Source organism: Podarcis gaigeae (genome assembly GCF_964106915.1).
Source record: "Podarcis gaigeae genome assembly, chromosome: 11".
NCBI classification, from domain to species: Eukaryota; Metazoa; Chordata; class Lepidosauria; order Squamata; family Lacertidae; genus Podarcis; species Podarcis gaigeae.
In genome coordinates this window covers 55,892,106-55,913,791 of record NC_139687.1, presented here as the reverse complement: position 1 = coordinate 55,913,791, position 21,686 = coordinate 55,892,106, and the positions used below count along the sequence as shown (strand labels likewise).

The following is a 21,686-nucleotide window of genomic DNA, read 5'->3' as shown; positions in this document are numbered from 1 at the left end:
GCAAAGGGGAACCAAAATGTTAGGCCGGCTTGGTTCCCGGACACTCTGCGAGAGCCTCCATCTTGAAGGCGGGTTAACATGCTCAGGCACTCACGTCGCCAATCATGACAGCTTCCTCTGGCGTGCAGCCGATACCACGCAAAGCTTCCAGGAAGAACGTCCGCTCGGGCTTCCCCACCACGGTGGCCTCCACGTCGGCTGCGTATTCCAGCCCCGTGACGAAAGGTCCAGGGCCGAGAGCGAGCCCGTCTTTCCTCTTGTAATACCTGGCTTTGTGTATAGCTATGAGGGGAGCGCCATCGAGGATCAGTCTTGAGAAAGGAAGGGGCGGGAGGAAAATAAGAACGTAAGTGGAGCCTCCTGGATCAGGCCAATGGCCCACCTAGTCCAGCAACCTGTTCTCACATTGGCCAACGGGATGCCCTGTCATTTTTTTAAGTTAATTTTAATTTTTTTACCAACCACCAAAACACAAACACTGAAAACAAACCCTGAAACCCCACAGGTGGCTGACACATTGGGTATACATAATCAATAATATATTCAAATAACAACCATGTATACAATTCTATATACAGTGGTGCCCCGCAAGACGAACGCCTCGCAAGATGGAAAACCCGCTAGACGAAAGGGTTTTCCATTTTGGAGGTGCTTCGCAAAACGAATTTCCCTATGGGCTTGCTTCGCAAGACGAAAATGTCTTGTGAGTTCCTGCGGGTTTTGTCCCCTTTCCCCCCATTTTTCTAAGCAGCTAAGCTGCTTATCAGCTGATCCGCTAAGCTGATAAGCCGCTAAAAGCCGCTAAACCGCTAATAGCGCTAATCCGCTAAGCTGTCAATGGGCTTGCTTCGCAAGACGAAAAAAACGCCATATGAAGAGCCTCACGGAACGGATTAATTTCGTCTTGCGAGGCACCACTGTACCTTAACATTCCTCCCTCCACAAGCTTTATTTAACTTTTAACATTTTAATTGCCCCAAATTGTTCAAACCTGCCCAAATAATTCAATATCTTCTCAAACCAATCCTCTTCACGGACCTTAAACCCTTTCATTTTACGTATCTTCACAGTTAGATATTCTAAGATTATAATATTTTTCTATTTTTCCCTCCATTGGTTCACTCCTAGCTCTTCTGCATTTTTCCAATTACTCGCTATAACCCATCTGGCTGCAATTACCATCAATTTTACCCATTTACATTTCTCTTTTGTTTCTAACTTGGTGCTACTCAGGCTAATAAAGGTAAAGGTAAAGGGACCCCTGACCATTAGGTCCAGTCATGGCCGACTCTGGGGTTGTGGCGCTCATCTCGCTTTATTGGCTGAGGGAGCCGGCAAACAGCTTCTGGGTCATGTGGCCAGCATGACTAAGCCGCTTCTGGTGAACCAGAGCAGCGCATGGAAACACCGTGGTGATACCTATTTATCTACTTGCACTTGATGTGCTTTCAAACTGCTAGGTGGGCAGGAGCAGGGACCGAGCAATGGGAACTCACCCCGTCGCGGGGATTCGAACCACCAACCTTCATGATCGGCAAGTCCTAGGCTCTGTGGTTTAACCCACAGCGCCACCCGTGTCCCACTCAGGCTAATAAGAACCATTAATTTAAATATTTCCACCTTCTTACCCACAATTCCTGATATTTCTATACCAATCTGTTTCCAGAATCCATTAACTAACGGACAATCCAGGATGCCCTGTCATTTGAGAAGGGCAGGGAAAGTTCTTGCCACCTGGTCTGAGAGAGCACTTGGCAAAGTCCTCTTTGGCTGGGCCTCTTCTCTTTATATTATTTATTAGCAAAAATGTCCCGGGAGGGTGTGTTGACTGGGGAGAGCCCTAAGGGCCTGGTGGAGAGGTTCTAAGCCTCAGGTTTCCCCATCAATGCCATAACAGATAGCAAAGTCCTTCCCTACTTGGAAGGACAACAGTGTGACTCATTGTGCTCTGAAAGCCCCTGGAGAGGCAGGAATTCCACCTGGTACCACCAAGCCCTGCTGTCATCCTCCCAGTAATAAAAAGAACCCTTGGGACAGTATCGTCATAAAGTTATCTGGAGGTGTGCTATGTGACAGGTAGAAACTGAGCTTGTGCCAAATGTTAATTGCCTGTTGGGGGCTAAAGGAAGTCGTTTCTTATAAAGAAACTCTTTGTCACGTTGTTCCGACTTACCGAAATGCTTTGTTCATCGTTTGGTAATTGAAATGGTCAGGAGCAAGCCCTATCACCACAGCATTGGGCTCACTTGTATCGATCCCTGGGAAAAAAAGAGAACAGCCAAATAGCTCGCCTTACATTGACTTAGTGCGCACCCCGGAAATGATCTCTTTCAGCTTCTGCCTCCTGGAAGAAGGTAAAGGTAAAGGTGAAAGGATACCTGACCATTAGGTCCGGTCGTGGCTGACTCTGGGGTTGCAGCGTTCATCTCACTTTATTTGCTGAGGGAGCCGGTGTACAGCTTCCGGGTCATGTGGTCAGCATGACTAAACCACTTCTGGCTAAACAGAGCAGCGTGCAGAAATGCCATTTACCTTCCCGCCCCGCCGGAGCAGTACCTATTTATCTACTTGCACTTTGACGTGCTTTCAAACTGCTAGGTTGACAGGAGCAGGGACCGAGCAACAGGAGCTCACCCCGTCTCGGGGATTTGAACTGCTGACCTTCTGATCGGCAAGTCCTAGGCTCTGTGGTTTAACCCACAGGTTATAAAGACTAGGACTAGCCACCTGAGAAACAGTTTCTACCCAAATGCAGTTCTGGTTTTAAACACAGTATAAGGAGCCTCTATAGGAGTATATTGTATTTTAAAATGGGATTTCAGAGTTTTTAGGGGTTTTTGAATGTCTTATGTAGACTTCTCAGTTTCATTGTTCTGTATGGGACAATGACAATAAAGATATCGTATCGTTACTGATACAATTGCCTTAGCGTGAAATCTTCAGGTGGCAGAAGAGAAAGGGACCCAAGACCGCTGTACTGATTCTGCTGAACTTTTCTGCTAGAACTTTTTGCCTCTTTGCCACTGCTGTCTCTGAACTTTTTCCACTGAAGTTAGCCATTATAAGAACTTTGCAGCTTTAAGAACGGGTGGCCTGAGCTTCCTCCTACCTTTTGTGTCATGTGTTGTAGTTTGCAGATCTGAGGGCAGGGGCTGTTATGGATCTGCAAGCTGAATAGTAATAGAGGAACAATGCCTTCAATGGTCAAACGTTAGAGATGGCAGCTGTTCAAACTGGGCATGGGGAACATGAGTGGAATCCAACTAACTTGTTCCATCAGCAAGACGGTTTCTGTTTGTGGAATGCCCCCACCTCCAGCTGCACACCTCTTAAATTTGTTTTTTTTTGGGGGGGCTGCCCCAATCCTCTGGAGCAGATGTGGGGAGGGTGCACGACACATAAAAGGGGAGCAGAGGGAAAGTTCTATTGCAGAAGCTAACAGAAGGAGGGCATCAGTTGCTGTTTGGATGGCCCCACAATGCCCTCCCCAACATTATTACAAAACAAAAACGTAGAAACTGAAAAGCAAGCTGGTGTGGATTTCGCTTGCAACTTTCTCTGGGAGCTTCTGGGTCCATTAACCAAAGGATGGATTACACTCATCCATCTGCGAGCAATCTTATATGAAGATTATCCAAGAATAATTCCATAGTAGTTACTAACAGGAGCTTAAACATCTTTCAGCGTACTTAAACTACTGAAAACCGGAGTTTAAAAAACCCACAACCACTACATATGGAGGGAAGAGCGAGGCAGAAAACCTGCAGAAGTGTGCATCAGAGCTGACCAAAAGCACAGAGGGGAGGGACTTTTGGGGGGTTGGGCAAGGGCCACATTCCACCTTGGCCCGCTTTCTGGGGGCCGCCGGCTGGTGCTGGCAGGGCCAATGCAAGAGGAAGCGTACCCAAGCTGTGCTCTGACACACACTCATGTTCTGCCCAGGAATGAGTCTGGGAGGGGAAGCATGTAAGCATTTTGTAAGCCTAATTGCCAGGAGTGGGGGGGGTGGTGGTGGTGAATGTGATCTTTGTGAATATTGCAGCTGGGCAGGATTAACACTTCCCTCCTTAGCTGCACCCTCCATCCCCCTGTGCAGCAAATTAAGCTTGCAGCAGGATATGTCCCTTTAATTGGCACCCAAAGGATTGAAGGGGGTCACAGGGGGAGGAGCTATGAGCCTATCTGCCAAGACAGGCACCACAGCTGAAAGCAGATGCATAAGAAACCCCACAGATCTGGAACTTCAGATGGGAGTCGAGCTATTGCGTTGCCAAGCTATGAAGTCCAAATTAAGCTTTAGACAGGCAGCAAAAGCAGGAGGAGAAAAAGAAGAAGAAACCCTCAATTAAGGTTTAAATAAAGCAAACAAACAATATAAGCCATCTCGTCATGGACATAGAGGGTTTATGGGTCGTACGGATTTCACTGAACGATGCAAACGGTCCATTAAGCGATCAGAATATAGTATACGTGTTTTCTGTGCTCTACTTTAATTAAAGCCTGCAGTATAGAAAGGTAATTCTGCTCGAGTCTTGTAATGGTCTGCTGCAATTCCTAAAGCGACTGTGCATCTCTCGCAGGACAGACAGAAGACTCTCCCAGTGAAACGAGGGCTTCTCTGGGCAAGTCCGTGCGGTTCCTGGCAATCGACACACAACCACTTGGGGAATGTCATGGACTGGCTAGATGCAGAGGGGGCACCAGCCGGGGAACCCCCAGGGGAAGAAGGCTCAGAGCATGGGTTGTGGTGATTGAACGGCGATAGGTGGTCGGGGGAGAAGACTGGGAGGAGGAGGTGGCAGAAGCTGAAGAAATGACAGCAGGGGTCAGCAAACTTTTTCAGCAGGGGGCCGGTCCACTGTCCCTCAGACCTTGTGGGGGCCAGACTATATTTCGAAAAATAATAATGAACAAATTCCTACGCCCCACAAATAACCCAGAGATGCATTTTCAATAAAAGGACACATTCTACTCATGTAAAAACATGCTGATTCCCGGACCATCCGCGGGCTGGATTGAGAAGACGACTAAGCCGGATCTGGCCCCCGGGCCTTAGTTTGCCTACCCATGAGTGACAGGGTTTAGTGAGCAGGAAGCAGCTGTGGCAGAGCACAGTTCAGAATGTGAGGCAGGAGCGAAGGCAGGAGAGGAGGGTGGCCAAGAGGCAGATATCAGGCAGACTGCTGAAGACACCAGGGAGTCTCCCCCTCCTGCTGCAACCAGTTCCCTTGCCCCTGGTCTCCTAGAACCCGCAGAGAAATAAAACGGGCAGAGCCGAGGTGGTCGTGTGCAGACACAGCCTGAGACTATGTGGGAAAGACCCTGGAGAGAGGAGTCCTATGGGGAAGGCAGGAACCATCAGTCCTCGTATCAGTTTCATCAGGATGAGGCCTCCTAGAAAGGGTTGCTGAGACCACTAGGCTTGAGCCCTGGTTTGTTTCCTTGAATAAAGAGCTAAGTTCACTGGCCTTAGTCAATAGATCCTACTGTTCACGTATCAGGGATGAGGGACGCTATTCAGTCTGAGGGCCGCATTTCATTCTGGGAAACATTTCAGGGGCCACATGCCAGGTGTGGGCGGGGCCAGAGACAAAAGTGGGTGGAGCAACAAATGTATAAACTTTACCTTTATCCAACAGGATCACAATCACACCATACCGTGGATATATTATAACGCCACTTTACTTTAAGTTTGTCAAAGTGTTAAGGGTGCTGACCTCACAGAGCTATGGTACCCAGGTCCCTTAGCAAACTACAGTTCCCAGCAAATTGGCACTAGGACACTATACCTTTGAAATCGTGCAGTGCGTTGTCTTCGACAAGCAGCAGGGGCCTGACTTGCTTCTGCTCCAAGAGATTTCTGGCTGCCGTCAGAGACGTGAAGATCTCATCTTCCTTGATGTCGAACTTGAGTTTCCTCAGCCTCTCCAGCAAATCTTGCTTGCACTCCTTTGTCGTATTGGTCACAAACCGGATGGAAACCGGAGCACTGCGCAGCCTTGACCCGTGAAAAACAGGGTAAGCAGTTTAGGACGCCGCCGTTTTCAGAAACCACGGCAAAAACATGTTTTTGTTCTCGCATTCATGGAACAGCTTCATCAGAAGATAACATGAGCACATTATCACAAGCAGGGCTGCCAAGCGGAAGTGCTAAGAAGATTACTCCTGGATCTTTGGAGTTTAACAGAAAGAGAAATCCCACCTGAGACCAATCCCTATGGCTTTGGATCACTCAAGCTTGAATCCAATGTCCAAGTGTAATGGGGGGTGGGGCAGGAGGGAAAGTTTGGTTTCCCACATATGACATTCTAATGTTGTAAGGTGCATGCCAGGGACTGGCAAGACACTGCAGTGTGCACCAGGAAAAGTGAGAGCTGGATTCTGGTTCGGGAGAGGGAGGCAGTGGTTTATGGGGAACTTTGCCAACCAGGAAGCAAAAGTCGGAGGCTGGTAGATGGGGCGCAGGATGGGTAGGAAGAAGAGGCAGGTCAGGCTGGGTGCTTCCCCACCCTCTCCTGCACCACTGTCTCCCAGAACCAGGAAGGGACTGAAAAGGGAAGAGCAGAGGCATAGTCCCCAGGGTGCGTGCATGCAGCCCTTTGGGGGAAGGCACATGAACTGGTGCAACTGCTCTATAGGGTGCAGACCTGGGGGTAGCTGCCTAGACATAAGACCAGGAATTACTGTGTGGTGTAGTGGTTAAGAGTGGTGGACTCATAATCTGGTGAACCGGGTTCGATTCCCCGCTCCTCCACATGCAGCTGCTGGGTGACCTTGGGCCAGTCACACTTCTCTGAAGTCTCTCAGCCTCACTCACCTCACAGAGTGTTTGTTGTGGTGGAGGAAGGGAAAGGAGATTGTTAGCAGCTTTGAGACTACTCATGGTAGTGAAATCAGCCCTGAGCACTCATTGAAGGATAGATCCTAAAGCTTAGGCTCCAATACTTTGGCCACCTCGTGAGAAGAGAAGACTCCTTGGAAAAGACCCTGATGTTGGAAAAGACCTTTTCCTTGCCCAGTAAGCAGCCTTTGTGAAAACGGCCTTTTTACACGTTTGTTTTCTGTTCTTTTCGGGGTGCCTGGAAGGGATAACTTGCCTTTTAAGAGCTTCCTGGGCCCCTGGAACAGCCGAGTCTTCAATATGAAGCGTTCCACTGAGATCCACCAGGACTGCCTTTAGCGCACGCCGGGCTGCCATCCTTCACGCTGCCAGGAGAGGGAAGGAAGATTAAACAACCAAAGAGTTAGATAACAATGGACAATTAAAAAGGCACTCTGTTATCTGTTCCATTTGTGCCAAGCCTAGTAATGTTTAGAGAGCATTACCCAGCATGTTCAACGAGCCCCTTTGGACAGGGAAGTAAGAGGCAACATTAAAAATATATATACATAATTGATAGAACAAGCATTTTTTCCCATTCGCTACCCACACAGAAACCACCTTTTTCAACTTTTAAATTCCACATGCATACTCGCACCAGAGAGAAACGGCACGTCCAGCTTGGATTTAAAAGTACAGGCTATTTTATCTCAAGTCTTTTGAGTTTTTATATTTTTACCTGCTGCATGGAACAGAGGTGCGGTGCCAACCGCAGCAGCGCGACACAATTAAAAAGCAATTAGGTGCGTGCCCCCCCCTTCATTGGAAGAATTTTGCAAAGCATTCCAAGCCGAATATTGTTCTGTTTCCGTAGGTGGAGCGTCGGATGCACAGATGGGGAAGGGAGAGCCACGCGATGTGACAGGACCAGCAATAGGGCCCAAGAGTCCAATCTGAACACAGCAGGTGTTGGACAGAAGGCTGTCCGTATCTTGCTTCAGGGAATGCAAAGTGCCCATATTAGGAACTGTCCCCAAAGGACCGGAAATCGGGGGAGAGAGAGATGCCTTTTATTGGTGCAACTGAGGGGCTGTTTCACATGGGTGCATCGTGCTCAGTGTGGATGTTTCACACTTTACAATGTAAGCAGAGAGTGTTGGATCAGGCCAATGGCCCATCTATAATAACAATAACAATAATAATTATTATTTATTATTTATTATTTATACCCTGCCCATCTGGCTGAGTTTCCCCAGCCACTCTGGGCAGCTCCCAATCAAGTGTTAAAAACAGTACAGCGTTAAATATTAAAAACTTCCCTGAACATCTAGTCCGGCATCCTGTTATTACAAGCAAACTCCGGCCCTCCAGATGTTTGGGACTACAATTCCCATCAACCCTGACCACTGGTCCTGTTAGCTAGGGATGATGGGAACTGTAGTCCCAAACATCTGGAGTGGCCAGCCCAATGCTTCTGGGAAACCAGCAAGCAGAACATAAGCACAAGAGCCCTCTCCGCTCCTGTGGTTTGCGGTGGCTGCTATTCAGAAGCATTGCTTCCTCCAGAAGTGGAGACCAAGCACAGCCATCATGGCTAGTAGCCATTGACAGACTTCTCTTCCTCAAGGAACCACTTCCATGTAGCAAAACCTACAATATAATGATGCAACCCATCACTTGAGCCTGCCGGCTATTTCTTAATCTCAAGGTTGTGAGTTTGAGCCCTACGTTGAGCAAAAGGTTCCTGCATTGTGGGGGATTAGACCAGATCAGGCATAGGCAAACTCCGGCCCTCCAGATGTTGGGGACTACAATTCCCATCATCCCTAGCTAACAGGACTAGTGGTCAGGGATGATGGGAATTGTAGTACCAAACATCTGGAGGGCCAGTTTGCGCCTATGCCTAGACTAGATGAACCTTGTGTTCCCTTGCCTATTCTCTATTCGTTCGGACACTTCTAACGAGATCGTAAGCGCATTTTGCATGGTGGTTCCTGAGACGAAGGAACAGGCTCACATCAGTGTCTGGATACGACCGTTTTGTATCAAGATGGCAGACTGAACCTTTCAAAACCGCACCCATTTTTCGGTTTCTTGCAAATTGCTAAGCTGCAGTAGGTGTGAAGCTGCTAGTCATTTATGCATATTTATGGCCCTACCCATGGGACGCGGGTGGCGCTGTGGGTTAAACCACAGAGCCTAGGACTTGCTGATCAGAAGGTTGACAGTTTGAATCCCCGCGATGGGGTGAGATCCCGTTGCTTGGTCCCTACTCCTGCCCACCTAGCAGTTTGAAAGCATGTCAAAGTGCAAGTAGATAAATAGGTACCGCTCCAGTGGGAAGGTAAACAGTGTTTCCAGGCGCTGCTCTGGTTCACTAGATGCGGCTTAGTCACGCTGGCCACATGACCCAGAAGCTGTACGACGGCTCCCTCAGCCAGTAAAGCGAGATGAGCGCCACAACCGCAGAGTCGGCCACGACTGGACCTAATGGTCAGGGGTCCCTTTAGCTTATGGCCCTACCATAAACATGTGGCTCTAGGAGCTCAACACAAGAAGTAAACTATGTGTAACATACTCATTACTGGACCAAAAATTAAACTGAATCGGCAGATGCAACTGATGGACTATATGGAACTGGCTGAGATGACTGGCAGAATCCGAGACCTAGGAGAAGAACTGGTGGAGGAGGATTGGAAGAAATTTAAGGACTACCTACAAAAACACTGTAAATTGTATGAATGTTAAGAAAGATGTAAGATCTGTATTAATATGGCTCCAACAAATTAGTACAAGGAATACAAATTTAAATGTAATTGAAAGGAAAGACAAATTTTGGATATATAACATCTTAAAATTAAGTTCTTAAAAGAGTGCTTTAAATTCTAAAATTTGAGAAATAATATTGGATAACTATATGATATAAATTGAAATAAGTAAATAATTTGCTAGAAAAATTTATGAAGTCAGCTTGCAGGAACAAGAGATGTGAGGAAGTCCAGAGATGAGAATGAAATGTGGTTACTGAAAAAGATTATGTTTTTATGTATGATGTTTATTGTTTAAAAACTTTAATAAATATTATTTTTTTAAAAAAAAACAAAAATTAAACTGAATCAACAGCTGTTAGAAATGGCAACGGACTGGGGAGGTGGGGGGGAATATTCTGATCTCATCCTCCACTCGCAAAGGCCTCTGGGAAAAGGGCACAACTCGGAAGGGAGGTCATTCCACAACATGGGGGCCACCGTAGAGGAGGACTGCTACCCAGCAAACTAGGCAGGATCCTGATGGTGATAAAGGAGCTGAGAATCGTCGGGTGCTCTGCTACGTGGTGGAAATTGATCAGAGGCTCTAACCCAATGCAGTGGTACCTCAGGTTACATACGCTTCAGGTTACAGACTCCGCTAACTCAGAAGTAGTGCTTCAGGTTAAGAACTTTGCTTCAGGATGAGAACAGAAATCGTGCTCCGACGGCACCATTAGTAGGAGGCCCCATTAGCTAAAGTGGTGCTTCAGGTTAAGAACAGTTTCAGGTTAAGAACAGACTTCCAGAATGAATTAAGTACTTAACCTAAGGTACTACTGTACAAGCTGTTGATAATGACACCTCTAGGGGAAAAAAATATTTGGCTTCCACTTACAGCTGCATGCAGGAGAGCACTATTAGAATGAAGAAACTGCTCTTTAGGGCAAATGACAGAACGGTTCCTCTAATCCCACGGGAATCAATGAGGTTCCTTTGGTATTACATTATATTGCACTTTTGTTCCGTCGTTCCTTCCAAGAGTAAGTGCAGATGGTGGTGTCTTATCCTCACACCAAGGTCATCTAGAAAGCTTTATGGCCAACACCCTAACCACTACACCAGACTGCTTCCCCCCCCTTCTCAACAGCCAAAAAGAACAATTTCTTTTTCCAGACTGCAAACTCCGTGACCAGTATGGACTAGCCTTCGGGAATTTTAAACATTTATCAGCAATTTCCTATCGAGCAGTTTTGAGATCACCAGGTGCCATCGCAGGTTTTTATCTAATCAGAAAAGAAGAGCACTCCTCTTTCCCAGAGATAAAGCCAGCCACTAAAAGATGTTTCAAGGTACATACCTGCAGAGTCTGCTTTTTATCACCTCAAAAGAACTCTCTTTATCAAAGAAATATAAACTTATCTACAGGTGGACCAAAGATACACATCTGCTGTAAAAAAAGAAAAGAAAAGCTGATTAAGTTCAAGGATTATACATAGAATCACAGAATTGTAGAGTTAGAAAGGATCCTGAGGATCATCTAGTCCAGACCCCTTGCAATGCAGGAGCATCCATGACAGATGTCAAGGTTTTGACGTTTAAAACCCTTTGTGGCTTAGAGCCCTCGTATTTATAGGACCGCCTCTCCTGGTATGCCCCGCAGAGGACCTTAAGGTCCATGAATAATCATAGTTTAGAGGTCCCGGGCCGCCCTAAGGAAGTCAGATTATCCTCCACCAGGGCCAGGGCCTTCTCAGTGATGGCTCTGACCTGGTGGAATGCTCTGTCCCATGAGACCAGGGCCCTGCAGGATTTAACTTCCTTCCGCAAGGCCTGTAAGACAGAGCTATTCTGCCTGTCTTTCAATGTGAACTTAGCCTGATCTTTCATTCCCCTTCCTTCCCTCCCTCTCCCCTTTTTATGAAGATTACCCGCTCTGGGATCCCACAGCTAATTCTCCCCTGGTCTCCTCGCTGGCCCAAATAGGACTAATTTAGCCAGCTAGCCCTGGTGATCATCTAACATTTATTGGATGGATTTCCCCCCAAAATTGATTTTTGAATTCTGAATTTATTGTTATTCACGTTTCATGCTGTATTTTATGCTGCTTTTTGTTGCATCAATTAAGTGTTTTAAATTTGTTGTTAGCCGCCCTGAGCCCGGTTTTCTGAACCGGGAAGGGCTGGGTATAAATAAAAATTATTATTGTTATTATTATTATTATTATGTCCACACAACCTATGCTTAAAAACATCCAGTGAAGGGGAGTCCACCACCTTCTGAGGAAGTCCAATCCACTGTCAAGCAGCTGCCAGAATAAATTAGAATTTCTTTTTAGTGTCATTGGCTTGTCATGGGAGTAAGGTCAGAGGTTTCAGTCTTACAAATGTCATACTTCAGAATCCGCTCCTTGTTGCAGAAATGTCTCACCAACCCACAATCCAGGCTGTGAGTGACTGGTTCCACCCCAACACCAGCCACCCACATACACAAAACAGCCCAAACTCTGCAGTGAAAGAACCTATGTTTTGCACCAGGCTGATCGCCGAAGAATTGATGCTTTTGAATTCTGGTGCTGGAGGAGACTCTTGAGAGTCCCATGGACTGCAAGAAGATCAAACCTCTCCATTCTGAAGGAAATCAGCCCTGAGTGCTCACTGGAAGGACAGATCCTGAAGCTGAGGCTCCAAGACTTTGGCCACCTCATGAGAAGAGAAGACTCCCTGGAAAAGACCCTGATGTTGGGAAAGATGGAGGGCACAAGGAGAAGGGGACGACAGAGGAAGAGATGGTTGGACAGTGGTCTCAAAGCTACAAACATGAGTCTGACCAAACTGCGGGAGGCAGTGGAAGACAGGAGTGCCTGGCGTGCTCTGGTCCATGGGGTCACGAAGAGTCGGACATGACTAAACGACTAAACAACAACAACAACTAGGTTTTGAGCTCAATGCCCTTCCCATATTGGAAAAAACTAATAAAGCACATGAAGTCCACGACCAAAGAGTGCTTTCTAAGTCTTTATGTCAAACATCGAAGCCCAAATTTTCTAATACATTATGTGAAGGAGGTTGAAGGTCTGCAATTCAATTAATAAATCCCCACTGAGTGTGATTAAGGTTGGATACAAAGTGTGAGTCTTTGGTAGAAACAATAAATTAAAGCATGGTTTTCTTATGAAAAATGTTTCATTCACAATATTTTTGCACAACTTGAAAATTTGCTCTCCTTCCCATCCACAAAGTGAGCGCGTCTCCCCCCCTTTTTTTAATTAAAAGAAAACACATTCTGCCTTGGAACAGTCTTCTGCTACAAAATGAACCATCAGGGAACTATAGCCTTGCACAAACAGTTTACTATTGGAAAATATTAAACTGTTTACAAAGCTCCCCAAGTCTTTAAACATGTAGAAGAACATTCTGTCAGTACAAGTTGTTCGACAACAACAACTCTGTAGCAAATAAGGAAAATTGGTGTGACATTGGCATCCTTAGCGACTGACAAGAGACAATTCTACACACCAATGCAGAGAAAAAGCGGGAAATGCCCCACTCCCAGCACAGCTTGGAAGGAGAAGCCAGAACAGCGACTCTTCCAGAGGTACAGCAGGCAACCTCCTCTCACAAAGGCTGTTCTAGGCTCACACGAGACTTTAATTCAAGGTGATTTAGGGCATTATTGTCCACCAGCTCACCCCCACCTTCAGGAGAAAAGCGCTCCTCACCTGGCGTGCCTCACCCCCACGTCTCAAGGTGAGGAAATCAGCGAGAGAAGAGGGGAATTTACCAACGTTTTCACGCCCCCCTCCCCTCTCTCATGAGATGGACCTGTCCTTCCAGCTAAGAGGACCGCATCGCGGGTTGGTCCATTGCCAGCCGAGAGGGTGAGTTTCTGTCCTCCCCCTTTTGCTGCACAGTTGGTACCGCCCTCGCCCTTAGTCGCCACGGGAGTTGGGCCGTACCATGGCGGCAAACGGGGAGGGGGGGTTCACAACTCCCTCCCTCTGTTCGAATGACCTGACGCTAGAGCGACGCGGCTCAGCCGCAAGAGGTGGAGGGCGGGGCTTGTAAAGCGGAAGCTCTCTCTGCGTAAGGACCCAGGCAGGCCCCGGCAGGTGACCTTAACGAACGCCTGCGGGCCCTTGTTTCGTTTCAGTTCCGCGCACCCCCCAACATATTTCCCTGAAACACACAGTTAATGTCTCCCCACTAGATGCTCCCGCTTTTAACATTTCTGTCCGATTTTGACATTAGCAAACAGGCACTCCGATAGTCACCTTCTGCTCTCTTTTTTTTTTTGCGGTATTTTGCAAGCGGATGGGACAGAGCCAGTCTGCTGAAACTGGCTTAACGTAATGAACTTGGGAGACTCCAGCATGTCAGAAAGCACTGGATCGGGGCGGCGAAAGATAAAGGACCAAGCAGCAAATGAGGATGAAGGCTATAGCCACCTTTCTGGTTCAGTAGAAAATGCGTTCCTGTTGAACTTCTGCCCGTCTTTGTGGCAATCCAGATTTCCCGAAGGGGAAAGTGGGATGCTGCACTTTTAACACTCGCAGAGAGACTAGCCAGAACGTATAAAGGATACAGAAAGCCTGTGCTCTCTTGTATTGGATCACCCTAACACCCAGGAGCAGTTCACCTTAGGCAGTACAAGAGAAGTTCACCTGTTGAAATCTGCTTATCATTCAGCTGCTAAAAGCACAGCACTGTGTGGGTGCGTGGAGCAAACGCCAGTGCCCAAAGCTTTACTGCAGAGAGCAAATGTGAGTGGCTTTCAAAGTTTACCTCCTCCCTATCTTGCTTCCTCCCCCAAACAGTATTTCCAAAAGCTGCATACTTCCAAGCAAGTGATTGCTTCTCACAAACTAAACTTTTATTTATTTCTGAAAAAGTTCCATGGTCCAGGATCTATACTCAAAACAAGGATTCTTTAGCAAAAGAGGCAGGTCCCCCTAAGCAGCTTTTATTGATGTAATATGGATAAATATTTAATGAAGGGTGCTTGCACAAGATTCAGTGTGTGGATTGAGTCCATACACCTCAACTATCACTATTGGTTATTTTTTAGTAATAGGGATACACATCTTGTTTTTATATTCGTGGCATGCTATTCATCAGTAGAAAGGTTGCCATCAGTGTTGTCTTACACTGTTATTTTGGCATGTATTTGAGCAGTTATGAGCTGTTATCAAGCTATTTCGAAGTGTGTAAAGCTGGGCTAGGACTCGCATCCCGGCTTTGTTTCAGAGCTCCACCCAATTTTAGCCCCAGCCACCCACTTTCAGTCCTGAAATATTACCCAAGGGGCAGCCCCTGATGGAAAGAGGTTATCTACATCTGGTCTTTAGGATTGCTGACATAGACCAATTTAAGAGGAAATGTGATGATTTGTGCAGCAGAAATAGCTCTTTCTCATGTCCTGCCGTCTTCCATAAGGGAGAATTGTTTCTGACTGCCATTTGCCTTCAACTTTCTTCGATGTGGAAAGCTGTGCCATTTATATCACACAACTCAATTTCATTTTTCAGACTTACTATGGAGTTCCAAAGCAGCTCACATCACAAAAAGAGAAAGGGGAGTAGAGGGAAGATAGACAACAGCCCATATGCCATGCTTACAATATTGGAAAAATCAAATCAAATACTGTACTTAAAATTGGGGACGGGACATGGTTGTAATCCTGCCAAAATTGAACAGTTATGTCCCTTTAATTTCAGGGGCAGATTTTTTATGATTTTAACCCTCCCATTTAAATAAATGGATTTCAATGTGCCATAACTTTGGCTTGATCATGCCCTCAAAGAATCTGCAGTTCTGAAACTAACTTAAGATGTGGTAGAATTTGTTTTTCCATATTGTTAAGCTTATTGATTTGCGCGCATCTACCATTGACAATTGAACTATATCTGTAGTTCTGCTTCCCCAGGACCAACCAATCCCTTTCTTCCTATGCACTGTACTAATTCAGGAGAGTTACTTCCTTCGGCAACAACCTTTACTGCATCTTTCAAATGGGCAAGAGCTGGTGGAATCCCATCATACAGATTGTGACTAATTGGAAAACACTCAGATTTCAGGAAATGTATCTGTAACAATGAATGGACAGATTCCCTATTAGCGTAAATACCAATTGTCAGTTGGGTTTTAAAGTCACCAGGGTTATTTTTCTGTAAACATGCAGAGGATTGCTAAAAGCACTCAGGTGATAAAAAGAAGAAATTATTTCATTTTGCTCACCAGTTTCCCTTGTCTGCCTCCCACCCTCCAATGTAGATGATCTGATCACAGTCCCATTTTCTCTTGGATTATCTTCCAATTAAAAGAGAGACAAACAAAAACCTGATTCAGAGTCTTAAATATATGAATCAGGAAAATAGTGCATTTTACTGGGCACATTTCTATGGTCTGAATTTTAAGTAATATCTGCTTTGAACAGATTTTAATCTCAAACAACCACTGAAGAGGATTTCTGTTTACATTTCTCTTTCTAAAAAAAGGAAGTACAGCCACATTTTTTTAAAAAAAGATTCTTTTCCCCAATATTTAAAAATTCTTTCACCAAAACAGATTACACACAGTATCCACAATTATTTACAATGAAAAACTTGGGAAAGGATAAAGATCCACTGTAAAACATACTAATAAACTGTACTTGCCAAATGAAGTTTTACATGTTTCCATTTCTAGGTCTTATTCTTCCAAGTTTGGCTATATAGCAGTTGCAACATGTCACCAGATTTCAAACTGTTAAGCTTAAAATGTCACTGCTGTGTAAAGATATAAATCATATACTACTGATCAACTATCAAAAGTCTATTTAAAAACCTCTAATATGTGCCAGTAACAATATTTCCATTTCTGTGACATTCATATAGTCCATGGGCCATATTTGACTTAGTGGTCTGCAAAGTCTACATCACTCAGTTCTTCAGAAACTGAATGAAAGGTCAACTTAAAACACAAGCACATCTCAAGTACACCGTTGGAAAAATAAGCCCTGAGCAACAGAGGAGTTAAGAAACAGAATCTTTAAGTACTTACTACAATATGTTACAATGCATACTGTAAACATTTGATACTATTAAATGAAAAAATCTGGTTCTGGTTCAGGATACGTACAGCACGATTGCAGTGATTCCAATCCTATGGTGTTATGAAGTGGGCTGAATATTAAGGAATACAATAAATAGAAATGGTGTCTTTATTGAAACAGATGTGTTGCTTCCAAAGCAAAGCCAAATTGAATCCTAATGAATAAACTGGTCTGCAGTCTGTATATTAGAGATACTGGACAGGTTGATTTGAAGACACCAACTTCAACCAAACAACAAGAGCAGCACAATTGTAACAGTGTTCAGTCCAATTAATGGCACTGCAAAGAAAAACAGAAAGGGTATTACAGTTTCTCAGCTAACGATAAACATAATATTGCATTAAGCGGAGAATAAACTTCAAGAACAAAGACATTCAAGATCATTTTCTGCATGCATGCATACAAAGCAACGATTTCAGCAATGCATTTTATAAAGCAGGGGTAGAAACCTTATTGGCTCCACAGGCCTGATCCAGATTCTCTCAGGCCAAATTTGCTTAAAGGAAAAAGCACTTTAATTTTGGATGCCCCTGCATTCCCATTTCAGCTCAAAAAGGTGTGGCAGTGAAAGCAGGGGGTTGCAGTCAGAGAGTCTCACATGCTTCAGGGAAACTACAGCACTGGGTGAATGGGTTACGGGAGGCAGGATCAGAAAGAAGCAATGATGCTCGTAAGATTAACAGGACACAGCGACAGCAGAGTAGTGGGACACTGGTGTTGCCACATTAGTTTCTCATGGTTATAACTTATATGGCTAGTGAATAAGTTAACAGCCTGTTTCTATTAGTCTGCTAGGCAGGATTAAATGCGAAGGTCTTTATCCTGGTTAGTGCAACATTATTTGTCCTGGTGTTGCACTAGTGCACCAGACAGGAAAATGCCCAGATGCTGCAACTCAGGACAATTTAAATTAGCCATCAGTGTGTAAAAGCCACAGTAATACTAGGTATATGGGGTACGGAACACAGTAAAACAAATCCACTCACAACAACATATTGCTAAAAATAACATTTTGTCCACCTTACCTCTCATAACTGTTCGTACAGATCGAATAAGGTTCATTAACTGTCCTTTAATTCCTGGCTCTTCTCCAAATCCTCCAATTCCCTGGTCTGTTCCCCAGCCAACTATAATTCAGAAATTTTATTTTTGTTAAGTAAACATGCAAATACATAATCTAAATTATCAGTCATATCAACCAAAAATGTATTTTACAAATGCAAGCATTTTAAGCCCAAATATCGATAAATAGCAGACTTCTAACCTGTTTCAGCCCATTTGAAATTATAATTCAAACTGGATACATATTCTAGCAGGCATTTTAACTGCAGTTTGATTTTATAGCTTTGATTGATTTCTTGTATACCGCTTTAGAGACTATTGTAGTTAAGTGGTGTTTAAATAAATAAATGAAATAAATTTAATGCATCATGAGAGAAGCAAAACCACCAGAAACCAGAATTTCAGAAAACTGATTGTCTAGTATTTCCACCACTGATTAGAACCAATGATCACAGCTAAAATATATGAAGCAAAACCTTCAAAGCACTTCAGCTTTGTGTAAGGTAAAGGTACCCCTGCCCGTACGGGCCAGTCGTGTCCGACTCTAGGGTTGTGCGCCCATCTCACTTAAGAGGCTGGGGGCCAGCGCTGTCCGGAGACACTTCCGGGTCACGTGGCTAGCGTGATGAAGCTGCTCTGGCGAGCCAGCACCAGCACAGCACACGGAAACGCCGTTTACCTTCCCGCTATAAAGCGGTACCTATTTATCTACTTGCACTTAGAGGTGCTTTCGAACTGCCCCCACAATGATTTGCTCAAGAGTTTGCCTGATTTTGTTCCAAATCTTACCTCTCCTTACTGCTTCACTACCACAATTAACGAATTACAAGGACCACCGATCTAAACCAGCACTCACAATTAGATTTCATATGAGCAACCACAAACCCACATGAAGGTGATCTGAAACTAGAATGAGTGAGTTGACAAGTGATTCAAACAACTGTAAGGCGGGGCGGGAAATAGCCAAAAAGATCTTGTAAGGAGAGGGTAATAAAAGTTGTAATTGAACTTTATGTGAAAAGTTCTGTATCATTCCACTTCAGCCTCCTTTATCATTAACTTAAAAAAGCTCCAGCCTACACTGGCTCATTTGGTACAGATGGCATTTCATACCCATTTTTTAAAAAACAACACTATCACTACTTTTCTGCATTGCTTTTACATTAACCTTTGAGACTGGGAGACTAGAACCATTTCTTGATAACTTTAGTGTGAGGTGAACTATAGTAGCAGCTCTACTATCAAGTCGTTTACTGAGGGCAACTGTGTTGCACCCAGGGCAATGCTGACAACCCACATCTGCTCCTACAGCACAGACAGCTGCACCTGCAGCCACTCTGGTGCCAAAGCAAATACAGTCTGGATGAAGCAGAGTTTTCCCAAACTTGGGTCTCCAGCTGTTTTTGAACTACAATTCCCATCACCCCTGACCACTGGGCCTGCTAGCTAGCAATGATGAGAGCTGTAGTACAAATTCAGATGGCAACCCAAGTTTGGGAAACACTGGGATAGGGGAGGGAGAAGATTCCCCTCTTCCCAATGACTCTGTTATGTTATTTGCGATACAAAAAATAAAATAAATGCCATACACAAATAGTTGAATATATATATATATTACCTGTCAGGGTTTACCTGGCAACATTCAAGTATTATTTACAAATTCCTCCAGACAGCGCCTGCATGTAATCCACACACATGGATGCTTTAGCTGAGATTCCTGCATGGTAGGAGGTTGCAAGGTATGGCCCTTGGGATCCCTTCCAACTTTGCAATTCTATGAGCTGGAAGGAATTCCCGGGGGTCATCTAGTCCAACCCCCTGCAATGCAGGAAACTCAAAATGCGCCCTCCCTCGATCCACTTCGAAAAACGATACCAAGTCCCTGCTCAGCTTTACAGATGCGCTAGAAGTCTCTCTTATTGCTGCCCCACTAGGAGAATTATAATAATAGTACAGTGGTGCTCGCAAGACGAAAAGAATCCATTCCGCGATTCTCTTCGTCCAGCTGTTTTTTCGTCTTGCGAAGCAAGCCCATTGACAGCTTAGCGGATTAGCGCTATTAGCGGTTTCTAGCGATCAGCTGTTAAGTGGCTTATCAGCGGATCACCTGCTAAGCGGCTTAGGAAAAGGGGGGGAAAGCGGAAAAAACCCGCGGGGACTCGCAAGATTTTTTCGTCTTGCGAAGCAACCCCATAGGGAAATTCGTTTTGCGAAGCGCCTCCAAAACGGAAAACCCTTTCGTCTAGTGGGTTTTCCGTCTTACGAGGCGTTCGTCTTGCGGGGCACCACTGTAATAAGAATCCTATTCGCGCAAGAAGAATGGCAAATGAAATTAATGAACTATGCAGAATTAGATAAATTAACAGGAAGGATTCGAAACCTGTGGGATCAGAGATTCTTAGAGGCCTGGAGTAAACATTTGAGCTATTTGAAAAGCAATTGTAATAAACAGATTACGCTAGTAGGACTGCAGGAAGTTCTGTAAGGAGGACTTTGTGAAACATTGCAAAGAATTATTAATTAAGGACAATTAAAAGTAATAGAGAAATTAAGAAATGCAGAATAAGTGATAAAGAACGGAAAATCTTCAGAGGTTGTTGACGGAAGTCTAAAATATTGTGTAAGATAAGAAGCCATGTTAAATGATTGTTGGAATTGATATGTTAAATTAATCCTATTCGCAGGTGTGGTAGGAAATTTATGGTTTTAGATATATGGCAACGTTCATAACCACATGTACATAGATCAGCACAGGAAAGCCGACCTGGAACCATTTTGATTCCTAAACTGAGCAAATGTTTCTCTGCATGGTCAAAATGGAAAAGTCCCCCCATTGTCTCTTTCCTCACAAATCCTGTCTTAAGGACACATTTAAGATATGAATAAGGTGTGAGCCTGTGACCTGGCCCAGGAAATAAGTATTTTACCACTACAAAAGAATGGCCAGGCTCCCCAGGAAATCCAATCAAGTAACCTGCCAGACAGGAGATAAACAAGGACAAGAGAAAAACAACATTTAAATTTCTGTGATGTGGGTGGTCTTAGGTTACACCCCTTCTGTGATGTATGCATAATGTTTCTGGGGGTGGTCTTGATCTAGAGGATGGGAATTTCAAGTCTTTATAAGCCCTTGCAAAGCAATTTTGGAGGTCCTCTTCCTCTCCTGCGTGTGAGGGGAGCACCCTGTTGCAACAGATCAATAAAGATCAAGCTTACTAGCTGCTTTGCTTCTCAATATTCTCTGGTTGGCCTCTGTTATTTTCTCCTACCAATAGGGAACCTATGTAAGGACTCTATATGGGCTCTTGGATACCCCATAAGGGAAAAGGGCATATTTTTATTTACAACACAGGTTTCTCTGTCTTTGGGGCATTTGGCCGGGCCCTGTGAAGCCAGAATGATGGGTAGGAGGGCTCACTGGCCAGATCCATCAGGGCTCTTCTTGTGCCTGCCGGGTCCTAGCCCTGCGCTCTAACCACTACCCCACACTGCCTCCCCTTACGAATGACTCGGCGCTGATCCTTATAATTAACGTTATGGCGACGTCTTAGGAATGCCACGTGGCCCCAGAAGCCCCACCTTCGACCCGGGCCCTCCGCCTTCCTCCCCACAGATTGAGGATGATGATGAGGCCAGGACCCCCCCCCTCTCCCGCCCCCCTTACGAGGCCTGGCCGACTCACTCCTGCGGAGGAAGCGCTCCTCATGCAGCACCGCGATGGCGTTGACGAAGAGCAGCGCAGCCTGCAGCAGCGAGTACAGCGTGAACGCCATCGCTGCCGCCGACGCGGCCGGCCGAAGCTCCTTCCTTCCTTCCTTCCTTTTACCTCAGGACGGTGAGGAGATGCAGCGGCAGCAGCAGCGCGAGCGCCGCCGTCCACGCGCATGCGCAAGACGTGGCGCCGGACGTGAAAAAAGAACCCTGAGCGAGCCGACAGAACTACAGATCCCGTCGTCCCCCTCTAA

At 45.3% G+C, this 21,686-nt stretch overlaps 2 protein-coding genes across 4 annotated transcripts in view; both read right to left on the bottom strand.

Moving 5' to 3' along the window:
- The window catches only part of HDHD2 (haloacid dehalogenase like hydrolase domain containing 2), a 24,225-nt gene extending 7,287 nt beyond the window's left edge, over positions 1–16,938 (bottom strand). Inside the window, exons 1-8 of one of the 3 annotated variants that reach the window (XM_083702951.1) lie at positions 16,686–16,729; positions 15,804–15,875; positions 12,213–12,498; positions 10,928–11,017; positions 7,098–7,206; positions 5,790–5,998; positions 2,174–2,258; positions 95–311 (exon numbers count right to left, since the gene is read on the bottom strand). In XM_083702951.1, coding sequence (XP_083559077.1) covers positions 95–311; positions 2,174–2,258; positions 5,790–5,998; positions 7,098–7,198 — 612 coding nt within the window. In that variant the 5' untranslated portion in view covers positions 7,199–7,206; positions 10,928–11,017; positions 12,213–12,498; positions 15,804–15,875; positions 16,686–16,729. Of the gene's footprint in view, positions 1–94; positions 312–2,173; positions 2,259–5,789; positions 5,999–7,097; positions 7,207–10,927; positions 11,018–12,212; positions 12,499–15,803; positions 15,876–16,685 lie in introns of all 3 variants that reach the window. The other 2 variants (XM_083702949.1, XM_083702950.1) reach the window with 2 other exon arrangements.
- IER3IP1 (immediate early response 3 interacting protein 1) lies at positions 16,754–21,686 on the bottom strand. The gene is made up of 3 exons (XM_083702999.1): positions 21,404–21,686; positions 17,685–17,786; positions 16,754–16,938 (listed from the first exon to the last, which is right to left on the bottom strand). Exons 1-3 carry the CDS (start codon positions 21,492–21,494, stop codon positions 16,883–16,885), a joined length of 249 nt encoding a protein of 82 aa, XP_083559125.1. The 5' UTR covers positions 21,495–21,686; the 3' UTR covers positions 16,754–16,882.